Source organism: Aphelocoma coerulescens, chromosome 2 (assembly GCF_041296385.1).
Source record: "Aphelocoma coerulescens isolate FSJ_1873_10779 chromosome 2, UR_Acoe_1.0, whole genome shotgun sequence".
NCBI lineage: Eukaryota > Metazoa > Chordata > Aves > Passeriformes > Corvidae > Aphelocoma > Aphelocoma coerulescens.
The window spans coordinates 2,579,727-2,594,720 of record NC_091015.1 but is presented as its reverse complement, the minus strand read 5'-3'; the positions used below and the strand labels follow the sequence as shown (position 1 = coordinate 2,594,720).

Sequence of the window (14,994 nt, the reverse complement as noted above, 5' to 3'; positions counted from 1 at the left end):
GCCGACAACCTACAAGTAAAGTGCTTCTGTGATAGAAGGGATAAAACAGATTAACCATCCCTTCCCAAATAAACCTGCATCTTTCTGTAATAATTTCAGTGGGAATACTCAGAAAAAGTGACAAGTGTTCTTTGGCTCCCCTGATCTGCTGGTCAGCACCCACATTCCCCACAGTGCCTGGTGTGAGAAGGGTGAATGCCAGCTGAGCTAAAACCTACTACCAACAGCAGCAAGGAAATCTGAGTGGTTTGAAACTAGTGAGGAGCTGGATCAGGAAACACAGAACTAACCCTGCTAAGAGGTTGCATATTCTCTAATATATTTGCTATTTTAATTGAGGAAGGCTGTTTAGAACCATGGCAGGACCATGGCAGCAGCCATTTATTTCTTCCTCAGCACCTTTGAGCCTTTGCTAAAACTCTTGGTTTTGAAGAGGCCAAATCCTCTCAGTTCCAGCTACTGCAAGGGAATGTGCACCTGGTTTAGTACTCATGGTTCAGCTTGTGTGCTTTGGGCTGTGTAACAAAATAAATGGAAGTTTTGTTACAAACAAAAGAATTCCTGCAGGACTGCAGGCATTCTAAGGAAAAAAAAAGTCTTCCAGTGGAGCTGCAAGCAGAACAAAGAATACAGGCCAGCAACTTGGGTCAGGACTGAAGCTCTTCCTCTACCTACTTCAATCCTTCTGCAAAATGTTTCTTCCAGCCCCTGCAGCTCAGAGCCACTTGACTGCAACTGTCACACCTGGGGCTGTCTCACAGCCCTTACATGACCTGATCCAAAATGCAGAAGGACTTAAGCTGACAAGAAAACCTCTGGCTGTCACAGTTGGATTCATCAGACTCCTGTACACCCTAAGGTTGTGTGTGCCACGAAATGACATCATGTTTTATCACCTATAGAAAGAGGGCTGATCTGCAGGAGCTGGGACCAACAGACACAGACTGTACCAGCAAGGCATCTACGAGCTCATCATCGTGTTTCCCTTTCTCCAGCAAGGTTCCAATCTGTTCCTTCAGCATCTTCACTTCTCCACACAGCATTTGGTTCCTGGCTCTTGAGGCATCAAGTTTTTTTTTCAATTCCTCATGGCTTTTTTGGAGAGCATTGTGTTGCCCGGCAAGTTTCTGCAGTGATGCAAAAGGAAATGAGAGTTATAACTCATCATTGTAACTCAGCACCCAGGTGCTGTGGTGAGCAAAAAGAATCACACATTACCTGGTAGAATCTCAAAAATGGTATTAGAATACTGTATCTTATTATAAATGCTACTTGCTGCCTGCTTGCCAGCATCCAAAAAGAGTCTGTCTGCTCAGGAATCCAGGGAGACTAGGCTGATTCTCCACTGTTCTGGATTCTGATTCTCCATTATTCTGTTCAAATGGAGCAGCCCAGAGCCCTACAGATGCAGGAGGTGTGAGGGATGTCTGTATTTAGGATGAAGAACACACACCTGGCCAAGGGGCGAGAGGGAGGCTACAGAGTTTGGGTGCAGCTGTAGCAGGGCTCGGCTGTGAAGTGGTGCAGAGCTTCCTGCAGCAGATCAGGTGGGTTTGTGGAATGGCTTTAGGTAGGGTGTACCACACCCTGAAGACAAGACAAGTTATTACACACCCCACACCCAAACAGCACTCTGTCAGTTCACAGGATTTTACCTCTAAAGAGTCTTTCTTTTCTTTTTCCAGGCTGCGAATCTTCAGCACGTTCTTCTCTTGGATTGACAACTTCCTTGGACCAGCAAATGGCAGAAATCCCTCTTCCATCTCAAACAGTGAAGCTCTGATCTTGTTTCCTTTCAACTTATGCTCCAGCTCTCGAACCTATGGCACAATAATGACAACGGCACAGAGTTTTACCAGGGGTACAGTGCAAAGAGGACACAGCCAAAGGCAGCTCAGATTATTTCTTGATATTATCATGGTTAACTAACACAGAGCAGTGTCTGGTCTTTCAAATTTAAATTTAGCTGCTAATAAACATGCAGACTTTAGGGCATCTGTGCAGAAGGGAGATTTGCCACCAGACCTCTGGGACATCCAGGACACATGGGAGATCTGTGCCCTCGTGGAGTCATATGTGGAGGCCAGGCAGGCACTCCAGAGCATTTGGAATTGCTGCTGTGTGAAGCCAAGTGAACTCAGCTTGTCAACTACTTACTGCAGGCTGCTTTCAGAGACAGCAGAGGGAACTGGGCACTGCCTCAGCTCAGTTCCTCTGCCCTGTTTTGGAGGAACCTGCCTCACTTTTGATCCAGTGGCTGGATTTACAAGATCCCCACCGACTACAGAAGGGGCCTGAGGAGCCTGGCTCAGAGAGAAATCTCTCCATTACAGCAGAGAACAGTAGGAGCAGTGTTCAGATGAACCCCAGGCAAGGGATATAACAGAAGGAAAAGGAATTTGCTCAAGGGAAAGCAGAGGTTAACAATCTCAGACAATCAGAGTGCCAAAAATCAGTTTGATGGCATATAAATAAACAGCAGAAAAATAGGAAAATTACGTGTCAAACTGCCTGAGAGAAGTTTTATTTAGATGCAGACAAAACTGCCTCCCTGCCTCCTGCTGACATTTCAGCTAAACTCTGCCCTTCAGAAGATTCAAGAGTTAAAAGATTTTACTGGAGCTCCTGAGGGAACAACTTGAAAATCTTATCTGGCCTCAATTCTTCCCATCTGACTCCAAGCACTGAACAAAGGTGTCTAAGTCAGAGCACAGACACTGACAGGGCTCCTTCTGTTCTCAGCGGAGAGAGGCACCTTCAAAACACCCTGGGACTTGAACTAGGCTGCCACAGCTCTCCAAGGTCACTGAACTCCTTCCTTTGACACAGATGTGAAAGATTCCCAGCTGAAATACCAAAGCTTGCAGAGCTGCAACAGAGTCATTAACATGGTCTGCACACATCAACACAGAGATGCTAAGAATTAATGAAGAACTAAGAGTACTTTTACCTCAAATTGAGGTGATATCTATACTTAGAAAGAGAATTCCAGCTGAACCATGCAGGGTTGTAACTCACCTTGGTTTGAAGAAGAAGAATTTGCTGAGCTCGCCCACGCCAGCTGCCAGAATGGGTCAAGAGATTTTGGATATTCACATCTTCCCCAACTTCATTGGCTAAAAGCTGGGAAAAAGGGATTGACATCAACAATAAGGCTTAAATAGATGTGTTGGGGAGAGGGAAGGAAAAGAAGCTCTCTCTAACAGGGAACACAAGCAGTTTTCAATATACACAATTATTTTTGATGTAATGAATATTTAACCATAACTAACCAGGAATAGAGATATTGTCTTCATACACACCTGGAATTGAGCCAATCTCCCTTGCAAAATGTGGACACAGCTGAACTTAGTATGAAGAGCAATTAAATTATTTATAAAAAGGTCAGAGCAGAGTTCTATTTTTAGGACCATATTCTCTACTCTGATCTGCATTGCAGGTTTCCTACACAAAGTAGGGAAACCAAAGGAATCAGAGCACATAGTAACAAATCCATCATGAATCAGAGGAAAAGGTTTCTCTGGATGTCACTCCAACAAACTCTTTAAACACATGCTTTAGTTCAAGCATGGCCTTTAATCCCATTGATTCCCATGGGACTGAAACCTCCATTAAAACTAAATACATAATTAAATGTATGGGAAAGCAGGAATGAACCTGGATGTAGGTCACAAACACTTCTGCAAATCTGGGACTTGAAAACTCTAAAGGATTTGTGTCCATTGTACAATGGAGATGCTGGACACAGTGGGGGCAGAGCACGAAATCCGTGTGTCCATGGGCACAGCTCCAAAGCAACCACCACATTTGTGTCTTCCCTACCTCCCCGCTCATCTGGACTAATTCATGGGGATCAATCAAACCAAAAGCCTCCCAGCTTGCCAAGACTGAACCTCCTGCAGGGATCCCAGCCCCAGGCTGCACCCTGCAGTGGTACCTTTTGGGTCAGCTTCAGCTCCTGTTTCACAGACTGGAGCTGGTTCCGATATTCCGTCACTTTTAAATTGGCTGTGCTCAATTTTTCTTGCAACGCTTTCACCTCTGGACTTTCAGCCTTTGAAGAGAGGAATGCACTGGGTGAGAACAGAATCCTCAGGGAAAAACTGAATGATTAAGATCCATGGATCCATCAGGACCACAGAAATTCTTTTTCCAGACCTAATTTTTGGGGTATGGAGGAGGTACAGGGGAATTTGGTCCCAGAAGTGGTGACAGGGATACATCCTTGTCATACATCCTTGTCATACAAAGGAGAGAGTGAGTGTCAGCTGCTGACTTTCTCATTTCAATTACAATTCCTACCAAGTTTCCTTCCAGCATTTTCAGAGTTGATTCCTTGATTCCTGCAGCATCACCACCAAGGGAACGGATTTTTTCTGTGGCTGCCTGTAGCTGGAAAAGAACCCCATTGTTAGTGTAGAAAGGATGCAGAGAACAGCATCCTTCCATGGAGTATTAATTAGCAAAAAAGTATAACTTAGATGTTTATTTACTCTAAAAAAAAGCCCACCAAACTTAATTTTCCCTTGTTTTTAAACACTATCAGTAGGAAAACAGCTGGTTTTTTTCTTCCCAAAAAGCCATGTGTTATTTTACTGTGGAATAACTTCAGAAGATGTTTCTGAGTTGCTGAGATGGGATCAGATTTCAAGTATGGAGACTTCTGAGACATTTTATCACCAAAAGTGGCTAAAATTAATGTTTATATACATAAATACAAATCCTGTGCAGCCCAGGATATTCCATAAAAAGCAAATAGCTCTATTCACTAGAGGAATATAAAAGGAGAAATGACTACCTGACACCCTAAAAATGAGATTTAATGGTGTTCAGGCTCATTTTCCTTAGCTGGGAGCTCTAAAATGACATTTTTTAACCCATGAAGAATAAAGACTCTGTCTCCTCTTGCTTGCCACAGCAAAGGAAGACAGACATACAACCCCTCCTGCTCTGAATCATGCCCTCTGTTGCTGTTGCAAAGATTTCTAAATGGATGAGAGTGCAGGAATTTGGGGCTGGAAAGGCCAGGAAGTGTTGCTTTAAAGGCTTGGGACTTCTTGCTTTGAGGTGGGTGGAAAATCTTGATTATTTGCCTGAATGAAAGAAGGCTCTAAGGAAGAGCTCCTTCATTAAAGGGGCATCTGGGGAAAAACTAACTCAGAGCCAGTTCTCATTTCACCCCTTCTGATGGGTTAAGGCCACTCTTTCTACCCAGTTCATAAAGTTTTGTAGTCAATGGACTGAGAATGAAGAATTTCAGCTGGAGCTGGCAGCTGCTGGCCCAAGTTCTAAGGAAATTTTCTGCAAACATCCCTTTGCTTACATGGACCACCCTTTGCCAAGTGATTGTTCAGCAGCCACACCTTCCATTCTGTTTGGGGGAACATAACCATGTTAAAGCACTTATGATTTGCAGATTTTTCAGTTTCCATGCAAGCAAAGAGCTAAAAATTCATTAAATAACAGTGTTTTCTGTCTATCACCCCACATTTTTGATAGATACCTCCTAGTGTCAAACACTGCTTTAATTTTACACATCATTTACATCTTCATCATCTTCCTGAAATGTTTGTGCTCCTTTCTTTTTGGGTTAAAGTCTGAGAATATTTCAAGTTTCTGTTTGAATAATGGTCATTACACTTCTGCAGTAGGGGAGTAGAACCAAGTTGATTTTTCCTTAAATTATTCATGAATTGCTCCACTACTTGTGTGATTTTGTAGGTCCCAAACTACACCTAATACTTCTTTGCCAACCTGCCAACTGTTTGACAAGACCCCTCTGACCAGAACACTGTGGATTTATGCAGGAGTTCTCCAAAATTTAATTTAATCTATGACTTCTTGATCTTTCAGGTAGATGCATGACTCATGATAATAAGTGATGGTGAAAGACTGAGTTAAAATGTATCTGTCAGCATTATTGATTCATTTAACTGACGTCTTCTAAGAAAGCAAAGTTCAGGAAACAAAATAAAGATTATAAAAAAAAAAAATCACCAATACTGTGTAAGGAAAAGGAGCAGTAGCCAAAGGACAAAGCAAATACTGACATCATGACATCTCATTTTCAATTCAGCAGCCACCTGAGTAAAATTACTTCTGTGAAAGGTTGGCAAAAAGTCACAGTAAACCAGAAAATTTAACCTTCCTGAGTGAAGATTTGCTGTCTTATATGATATAGTTTGGTGTTGTCTCAGTTCTGTAAGTACTTATTCCAGAAAACAGCTTTTATTATGGGGATGACAAAAGCTTAGAAGAATAAAGAACTAATTACTGACTGGTATTAACGAGGTGGGAATGTAAGACAAAGGTGTGAAATTTGCTCCTCCTCACAAAAAATAAATAATAAGAGAAATATCATTGCCAGACTGGTAGAAAAGTCTCTGTGCTTCTACAAATGAATATTCCTACTTGCTGTTTAATAAATCCTTGTCTCACTATAACTCAGGGATATTCTTTCCTAGCTCCTCCTGTCTGCAGAGGTGAAACAGCTGAGGGCACACATCATGGACACAAATGACCACAACCCAAAGTAAACACGGATTTAAGAGCACATTCAACATGGGAACACGAATCAAACCCACTTTCTGTCCCAGAGGCTGGATTTCCCTGGTTTAGGGTGCAAAAAGAGAACAAGAAAAACGCCTCACTTCTCGTTCCAGCTCCTTGACTTTGTGGTTCAGCTGCTTCACTCTGGCTCTCTCACTCTCAGCCTCAGCAGTTATCTCACGGTTCTTTTTGGCCAACTCAACTATTTTAGTGGCTGCCACATCTCCAGCTAAACCAGACACCCCTGCAAAGAACACATAAAAGCAGAGGACACATCTTACAGGCAGGATTCAGAATAGATGATGCATTTGTTCTCCATCACAATGTACTTTTATTGTCCCATCCCTTCCTCTCAGAGCTGTGCCAGGCACTTAAATGAACAAGTGAGGGAAGAGATGTCAGAGGTGCCAGCTGGATGGGTTGATTCTTTGATTCAGCAGCTCCCCACGGCCACATTTCACACTGTAACAACAGCCACGTGTCACAAGGCCACAACAGTGGTCGCAGCAACATTATTACCTAGAGAGGGCAGCGGTGCTTCCTGCTCACTGCTGGGAAGGATGGTTAGGAACAGGATTTTTTGGCATTATCACAGAAAAAGACAACACTCTGCCTTGCCTGGTTGTTTACTACTGGACAAGTTGCTGGAACAGAGGTGTGAACATTTCTAGACATCTGTCCTCAAAGGTCAGGCACAATATTACAGTTGGGTCCTGGACAAGGTCCAGGAAATGTCATTGTGCCTATTTATAACTCCCTTGGGATTACACAGGGAGCTTTACTGGATGACTCTTTTTAATTGCTCTTTTAAACAGCCATGTCACTGGCTCCCTCATCAGGGAGGGTTTGATTAGAGCCACAAACGAAGCAAACCCCAGGCCTGGCTGCTGTGTCACCTGGCTCTGGCTAACATCACCCAGGTGAAAGAAAGCTCTTGGACAAGTGCAAAATCAATATCATGGCAAACAAAGTCCACTAAAACCTCCAGCTCAGCAAGGAACATGAGCCTGCAACAACAAACCCTTGGTGGGGGGCGTGAAGACAGAACTTGGTTGCTGTCATTCCTCTTAACTCTTTCCCACTCCTTCAGAGCTCTGCAGTAATGACTTTTCTCTGACCTCTGTGAAGGTTATATTCAAGAACTGGGGTGAGGTGAAGGGTGACAGATCACTCACAAGTGAATGCTGAGTTCCATGTAACCCCAGAGACATTAATGGAGCTACACAGAACACAGCTGAGAAGAGAATTTGTTCCTATGCCACTCTTTAAAAAACTTAAAAGAGCTTTAAACTTAAAATCTTTAATAAACTTATGTAAAGAACATAATTTATTGTTTCAAAAGCATTTATTTAAAAGCACTTCAAACCAATTCATTATTTTTAAAAGCATTTCCACTGTTCTTACTCCTTCATGTGGTTTGTGTTTCCCCTCCCACCTAGGAGCTACTTGTACCTCAGTTTTCAGGATAAATAATGGCTGCTGAGGAATACAGCAAATACTAAACTTAGCAAAGCCAGGATGGTCCTTCCATGTTAAATTGATGGTCTTCAAATGCATTGCACACACTCAACCAAAGCTTTTCTTTCCCAAGCATTGTGGGGATTGCCACAATGCAGACAGGGAAAACAGAGGCAGGGGATTGGCATCAGCCAGAGAAGCTGCAACAGCACATCCGGCTCCTGACCAGGAAGAGTTTATCACCTCTCCTACAGGCAAACTACAGCTGATTATTAAGAATTAAGGTGTAATTTAATGTTATTTAGTTCTATTTGTTGCTGGTTTCCCCCTTCTCTTCAAGCCTGGTCATCACTGCTGTCCTGACCAACAGTGGCACCCAGTGGAGGAGGTGCAGCCTGCACATTTCGGTTTTCAGAGAACACAAAAGTCACTTTAGAAGCTGGATTTTGCATTCATCCAGCATCCTGCTTATGCCCTGTTCAGGCAAAAAAAAAAAGGAGTCTGAATAAGGAATTTAACTCTACATAGCTGCAGCAAAGCTCTTTGACATTAACAGGATATTTACCAAAATATGATTTCTATGAAACATCATAATTTTTATGTCAATAATAGCAAGTTTACTGTTCTGTGAGGAACAGGGATCACTGTGTACCCTAAAAGAGTGCTATTCTTTTCCGGGACAACTTTTTGTCATCATCAAGCAAACCAACATGGTGAGAATACAAAGTTGCTGTGTTTACCCGACAGAGCCAACCTCTCCTCCTGCACTGTTTTCTGAAGCTGCTTTATTTCAAAATCTTTCTCTGACACCAGTTTGTAGAGTCTGCAGTTCTCATCCCAGACCTCTCGGAGCTGGTCCTGCAGCTGCTCATTCTCAGCCTCAAGGACACTGGGAAAAAATAAACCATAATTGCAAGTAATATACAACTAGATGCTCCTAGAAATAAAATAATGAAACAACTGCACAGTCGATGGGCTGAGGTTACCAGGAGAGGGTTTACTGAATTAGGCAGAATATCCTAAACCTCAGATAAGAACACAAGCTGATTATCTGAGCTATTCAGTTAACTTCTTCTTAAAAATAAAAATCTCCACTTTCTTGAGCTGTCTGGGGCAAAATGGAGCAGGTGTATTGAAGTTCCCAAATAGTGTCATCTCAGTGTTACTTACCTGATTCTCCAGAGGAAATTAGGCAGCATTCAGCTTGTGGGACATTCGGGCTTTCTTTTCTCTAGTTTTGACAAAGCCAAGAGAAGCCAACAGAGCATCAACTACAAAGCTGCCCCTGGGGTCCTTTAAAAATGAATGTTTTAGAGCAATTCATAAAAGACCAATTTCCTGTGTCCTCAGCTGATTCTCCTGGAACCCTGTGAGCATCAGTTTTTGTATTGTTAATGCTGCTTTTTGGAATTCATTTAGAAACAGAGAATATCAAAAAAAGCCCTCTGAATAGGAAGAAATAGCCCTACTTCTCCTATTCTTCAGTACATTTAGAAGCATTTAAAGGTTTCATCTCTCTAAGACATCCAGAGAATTAGTAACTCTAATCTCTTTACTGCCCTTATGTGATGGGTCCTCCAAACATAAAATCCAGGAGCTGTGGCTTCAAGGGCTCAATTCAATTGTGGGAGTTCAGAATTATCTGAGCTCTCTGACACGGGGTCCTTGAGAAAACCTGGGAATCAATACCATTACCCCCACACCGGTGCCACTTGGGCTGCCCACCTGACCCCAGCTGCTGCTGGTGGAAGATGTAGGTCTCCTGTGCCCTGGGATTCCCATGTGGAAGTTCCTGACACCCTACAACATCTCAGATATCATCAGACTCCTAAATTAGCTGGATGAATTGACTCCTAGATTCTTATTTTCTACAGGGTAACCCTAAATATTTACACTTTGGAGATTTGATTTGGATAAAGTACAGCTGTTACCTGTACACACAGCCAAGTCAGATATCTCAATAATCATCACCATTTTTTTTTTCCAAAGTTTTAGCAAGCTTTTAGCACCCATTGGACCTGAGAGCTTTTAAATGCAGCCTTCCATCTGCCCATGTCAGAATAAATGACCCCTCAAAGCACTGCCATAAACAGCACAGTCAGTTTAGGAGAGGATCCACAATCCATAATTAAGAAATGCACTTGTGTTTCAAAGCTGGAAATCAAAGGGAGATCAAAGGCAGCTGTTTTCAAAGGAGAAGAAAGCAAGGAGCCAATGTGAGCAGAGGAGAGGCAGAACAGTTATTCCCACATGAACCACTCAGAGAAGTGAGCAACAAAACTCAGATCCAATTAAAGACACTTGAACCAGATTTTGGACAGTGGGGGATTAATACGAAAAAAGGGTTCTAAGCTCTTAACACACCTGAGCAGTGAAGTCTTCTCAGAGCTGGAGTGCAAGTCTTGAGGAAAAGCACTTGGAGGAGGATGGACAGAAATCCCAAGTGCACAGAGCAGGAGTCTCCTCTGAGGAACTTCCCACCCCATCTCAGAGTGGCTCTCCCCATTACAGTGGTAGCAAATCCACCTGAGTGCTTCAGCTACAGAAAATCAGCCAAAAGAAACAAACTGCAGAAGGTACCTCTTTTCACCCTCCTTCAAGGAATCAGAGCCAGGTGGAGCTTATGAGCAGGGCTCTGCCTGGAATTCAGGTGGTTTCCCAAATTGCATGCCCCGTTCAGGCCAAAAAAAAAGTAAGCAATTTAACTGTTATGGAATTGTGTCTTTCCCAACTCTTTTTACAGATTCCCCACGTGATGGGGAGGTCACTTAAATACATTCAAATACAGCAAATAGAGAGGATAAAGTTACAGAGAGAATGTAACAGAGAGGCAGAAATATCAGCTAAACACTTGCCTAAACAAGATTTGGGAGTAGGATGGGAGGAAAAAAAATTCCCAAGGCTCGAAGGAAGGGAGACTTCTGAGAGGAGGAATGTTTTCCAATTGCTGCTATAAACAGTAGTGACAAGCTGAAATCACTGCCACCGCAGGCCATATGGAGTCCTGTGATCCTGGAACAATCCTCTGATGTGTTGTCATGGGAATACTGCAGAATACATCCTGGTGAATCCCTTCCAGAAACAAATCCTGCCTGGATTTGATCACTCACAACCAGTCCTCTGCTGAATGTACACAAGCAAAGGACAATCCAGATAAATCTGCTACACCTGCCATGTCAGATGGGGACTTTTGACAGTCAGTGACACAGAAACAGAGGTAAACAACAACTCTGGGATTACTCAGGCATAAAGCACTGAACTCTAAATGCTGGGCTTTCCTGTACTCTGCACACTGCCCATGATGTGCCCTGGGAGCACCCAAATCTCTTTCCTCCACCAAACATCTGAACTATGGGAGAGTGCTCAGTTTTTTTCCTCTCCCCCCTCTCAGGCTTAGTTTAAAGACACAGAAAGGCACAAAATTAATTTCTGGACATAGAGCAGCGATAGGGGATACGCATCATAAAGTCACCCCAAGACAGGGAATCAGCCTCCCAAAAATTTTTTTAAAAATCAGATTTCCATCATAATCATCTACAGATTATCAGGACAAAGTGTTGAAGGCAAGAGGACAGCTGGTAGAGATAAGATCAGGAGCTTAACTTGGCAAATCAGACAGCTCTGGTGAGGCATCAGTGTGTGAAGGAATTTCTTCACCTGGCTTCACCACAACCACAGAGCAAAGCCCTGAACAGCCAGCACTGAAGACACCTTTGGGGTACATCCAACCTCTGACCTGTTCTAGTTCAGAAAAGAAGGATTAATTGGGTCAGAAGGAAAGGCTGACTGTATCCTGGGAGGAAGAGAAATGATCTGAGCTGGGGTTTCAAATCTCCTCCAGTACTCAGCAAGAAAGAAAAAAACAAGATTAAGGGAGATCTATCCCAAAATGCCCAATGTCCTGGTATTCTTGTGATCCACTAAATCAGGATATATTGCAAGGAAGGCCCAGGGAGCTCTCTTCTGCACTGCAGGCCTGTGGCTTACTCCCAATAGCTGCTTTGCCTCTATCCATCCTTGGAAATCATTCATGTAGGGAACCTGTTTGCTTAAGGCTAGGCAGGAGCTAACCAACAGTTCAGAGGATGCCAGGGACCCCAAAAGGCTGGATTTTGCCAGGTAGTACCTGGCTGCCCCTCACATGTCACCCTCAACCCCTCTGTCCTTCATTTGTAAAACACTGATTATAGAGAGCACAGCACAATGCCCTGAGGATAATTAGGATAATCCTGCTCCTCAGGATAATGAAAGCCCAGTGTGTGAAGACAGAAAGTGTCCTACCAGCTTAATAATATTGAGTTTCATGAGATCATAAACAAAATATACTTCAGTGACTTCTGGAAGGAATGGTGCTGCCACACCTTTTTACCTTTTGCTGGCATCTTCATTTACAGGGGGTCCTATTTTAAACAGATTTAGATCATTCAGGGCTCTTAAAGTCTCCCTTGAGCTGCCGGTGTCCCTCTGACTGTTCTGCTTTTCCTTCTTCCTCTCCATCACATTTTGCAGCCGCCTTTGCTGTTGCTCCTGATAAGCCTTAAACTGGCTTTTGAAATCTTCATTCACTTTTATGTCTGGCTCCATTGTTTACTAAAAGCATAACAAGAGGAAAAGAAGAGACAGAGAGCAGAGATCAGCACTGCTTTGAAAAACATTCCCTTCTGGCAGCTGCTCTGCAGCTTTTCCTCCCTGACCTCTGCCCAGTCTCCCACCACCTTCTCCTCCTCCTCCTCTCCAGCCCCACGGCCTTGCTTCAAGTGCCTTTTTCCATAAATGGCTTTTAAGCAGCCCTAAAAAAAAGGTTGTCGGGTCTTTTTCACTCCAGAATTCAAAAAGCAACGTTTCAAAATGTTCTTAAACAGATCTGTTTAAATAAACATTTTAACAGAGGAGCAGGTTGGGGCCAAATCCAAGAGAACGTGGCAGCCACGTCACACTGGCTAAAGGGAGCACAGAGTGCTTGGGACCATCAGCCTCCCTGCCCACGTCCAGGAAAGGTGGATATCCCCCCGTTTTTGGGTTAATGGGGGACTGAGAGAGGAAGAAAAATCTTTTTTTTCCTTATGCTCCCTTTGGGCAAGACAAGAGTGTAGCTTACACCCGTCCTCCAAATTTCTAATCACTGAGTGATAATGTTAAGTAACTAAATAATAATGTATTCATTATTAAATATATTTAATTATAAAATATATTATTAATGGATATTTTTAAATAATAATATTGCTACCCAAACCTCTTCTTAGGATGACTAAAGAAAGTTTTCTGATAAATTCCAGCCCCTTTCTCCTTCTGTTCGACATTTATTGTCAGCAAAAAAACCCTGCTGCACCTTTGGTCTAGAGGAACCAATCTGTAAATACTTCAAAAGGCTCGCCCTGCACCGAGTAATTAACACAGGCCCTTTCCCACACGGAGGGAAATCCAATTATCCTGATTAATGCACCAAAATGCAGCGTGTCCCTTTGTGCCAGTGTGTACCTTACGGGCAGAGACTCACCTGGACAAGGTGCACTGAGGATTGACAAGTGCAAAGAGCAGAGTCTGGTGCCTGTGCACGGCCCACAGGGCTCTGGGCATGAGAGATCAAAGAATTACGGAATCATTGAGGTTGGAAAATTAATTTTAATTGATTAAAGTTGATTCTGAGATTTGGGGAAGGCCTGTAGAGATAAGGAGTCAATTCCATTTACTTAAGGAAACTTCATAGGAAATTTAGACAGCCCTTCTGGTTTCAGTAACCTTTGGGTTGATAAGTAAATTTATAATTAGATTGGCCCCCACTAATTGGGTGGGTTTAGCCACCGACCTTAAAGATAGCAAAGATAAGCAAGAACATCTTCCAACAGTAGTTGTCTCTCTTCTGAAAATATCCTAGAATTCTTAGTAGCTATTTCAGGCCTTAAATTACCTTCATAATTTTTCTCAGAATTTTCTTGACTTAGACGGCATTACTGATTGATTCATCTATTCTTTTATTATTTATTTTACTTATCTGTAGGGCAGAAATGTGCACAGTACTCAAGGCGCAGCTCCATCACACCCTGCCGCAATGGAAAAGCTCTCTAAGATCCTTGTGTCCAACCATTAACCCAGCAGCACCGCCAAACCTTATCCCCAAATGCCACTTCCATGGTGATTCCAACACTTCCCTGGGCAGCCTGTTCCAATGCCCGACCACCCTCTGGGTGAAGAAATATTCCCGAATATCTCATCTAAGCCATCCCTGGCTCCAGCCAGGGTCACCTGGAGCAGGTGACACAGGAACTCATCCAGGTGGGTTTGGAAAGTCTCCAGAGAGGGAGATTCCACGCCCTCCCTGGCCAGCCCTTTCCAGCGCTCTGCCGCCCTCAGCGTAAAGAATGCCTTGCTGTTTTTGAGGCGGAACTTCTTGTGTTTTCGTTTATAAATTTTAATTGCCAACCTGTAACTGTAACCGCCATGCTCGCCCTGTGACCTGCCAGGACCTGGTCCTGCAGCGCCGCGCTGTTCCCCCATCCCAGGAAACTCCTGCCCGCTTTTCCCCCACCCCCCTGGCCTACCCGAACCGGCTTCCCGAGGGCACCGGGAGGGTCCCCCCGGCTGTCCCCGTTCGCTGCTGGGCAGCACCGGGCCCGGAGATGCGGCCCCGGCCCCGCTCCGGGCCCCGCTCCGGGCCCGACGCGGTGCCCATGGCAACGGCAGCGCGCGCGCGCCCTTCCCCTCAGCGCAGCCGCCATGATGGCTCCCCCCACAGCCCTCCTGTCGCCGCCATCCCGCAACTCCCACACCAATCCCGGCCCCTCGGAGCCTCGGGAGCGGCTCCTTCTCACCCCTTCGCGGTGGGAGGCAGAGGAAAAGGCGTCGGCGCTCCTCCCCATCCCCATCCGTGCGGGAGCAGCCAAGGGCAACAGGGTGATAGCAGCTGGGAATCAAGGAGAGCACCGGCTTGGAATTCCCTTTCCAGGAGCGTCGCACCCTCCTCAGGTGATTTTTATTCAGCTAGAGCAG

The 14,994-nt window shown here is 44.2% G+C and overlaps 1 protein-coding gene across 5 annotated transcripts in view; it reads right to left on the bottom strand.

The window, feature by feature from the left end:
• Positions 1-14,642, bottom strand: part of CCDC13 (coiled-coil domain containing 13) — a 29,384-nt gene extending 14,742 nt beyond the window's left edge. For 2 of the 5 annotated variants that reach the window (XM_069006261.1, XM_069006262.1), the window contains exons 1-9: positions 14,547-14,642; positions 12,377-12,597; positions 8,748-8,896; positions 6,651-6,793; positions 4,303-4,392; positions 3,938-4,054; positions 3,019-3,123; positions 1,656-1,820; positions 951-1,127 (exon numbers count right to left, since the gene is read on the bottom strand). In XM_069006261.1, coding sequence (XP_068862362.1) covers positions 951-1,127; positions 1,656-1,820; positions 3,019-3,123; positions 3,938-4,054; positions 4,303-4,392; positions 6,651-6,793; positions 8,748-8,896; positions 12,377-12,591 — 1,161 coding nt within the window. In that variant the 5' untranslated portion in view covers positions 12,592-12,597; positions 14,547-14,642. Of the gene's footprint in view, positions 1-950; positions 1,128-1,655; positions 1,821-3,018; positions 3,124-3,937; positions 4,055-4,302; positions 4,393-6,650; positions 6,794-8,747; positions 8,897-9,177; positions 9,239-9,938; positions 10,081-10,371; positions 10,700-12,376; positions 12,598-14,546 lie in introns of those variants that run through there. The other 3 variants (XM_069006265.1, XM_069006266.1, XM_069006264.1) reach the window with 3 other exon arrangements.
• Between the last annotated feature and the right edge of the window lie 352 nt (positions 14,643-14,994).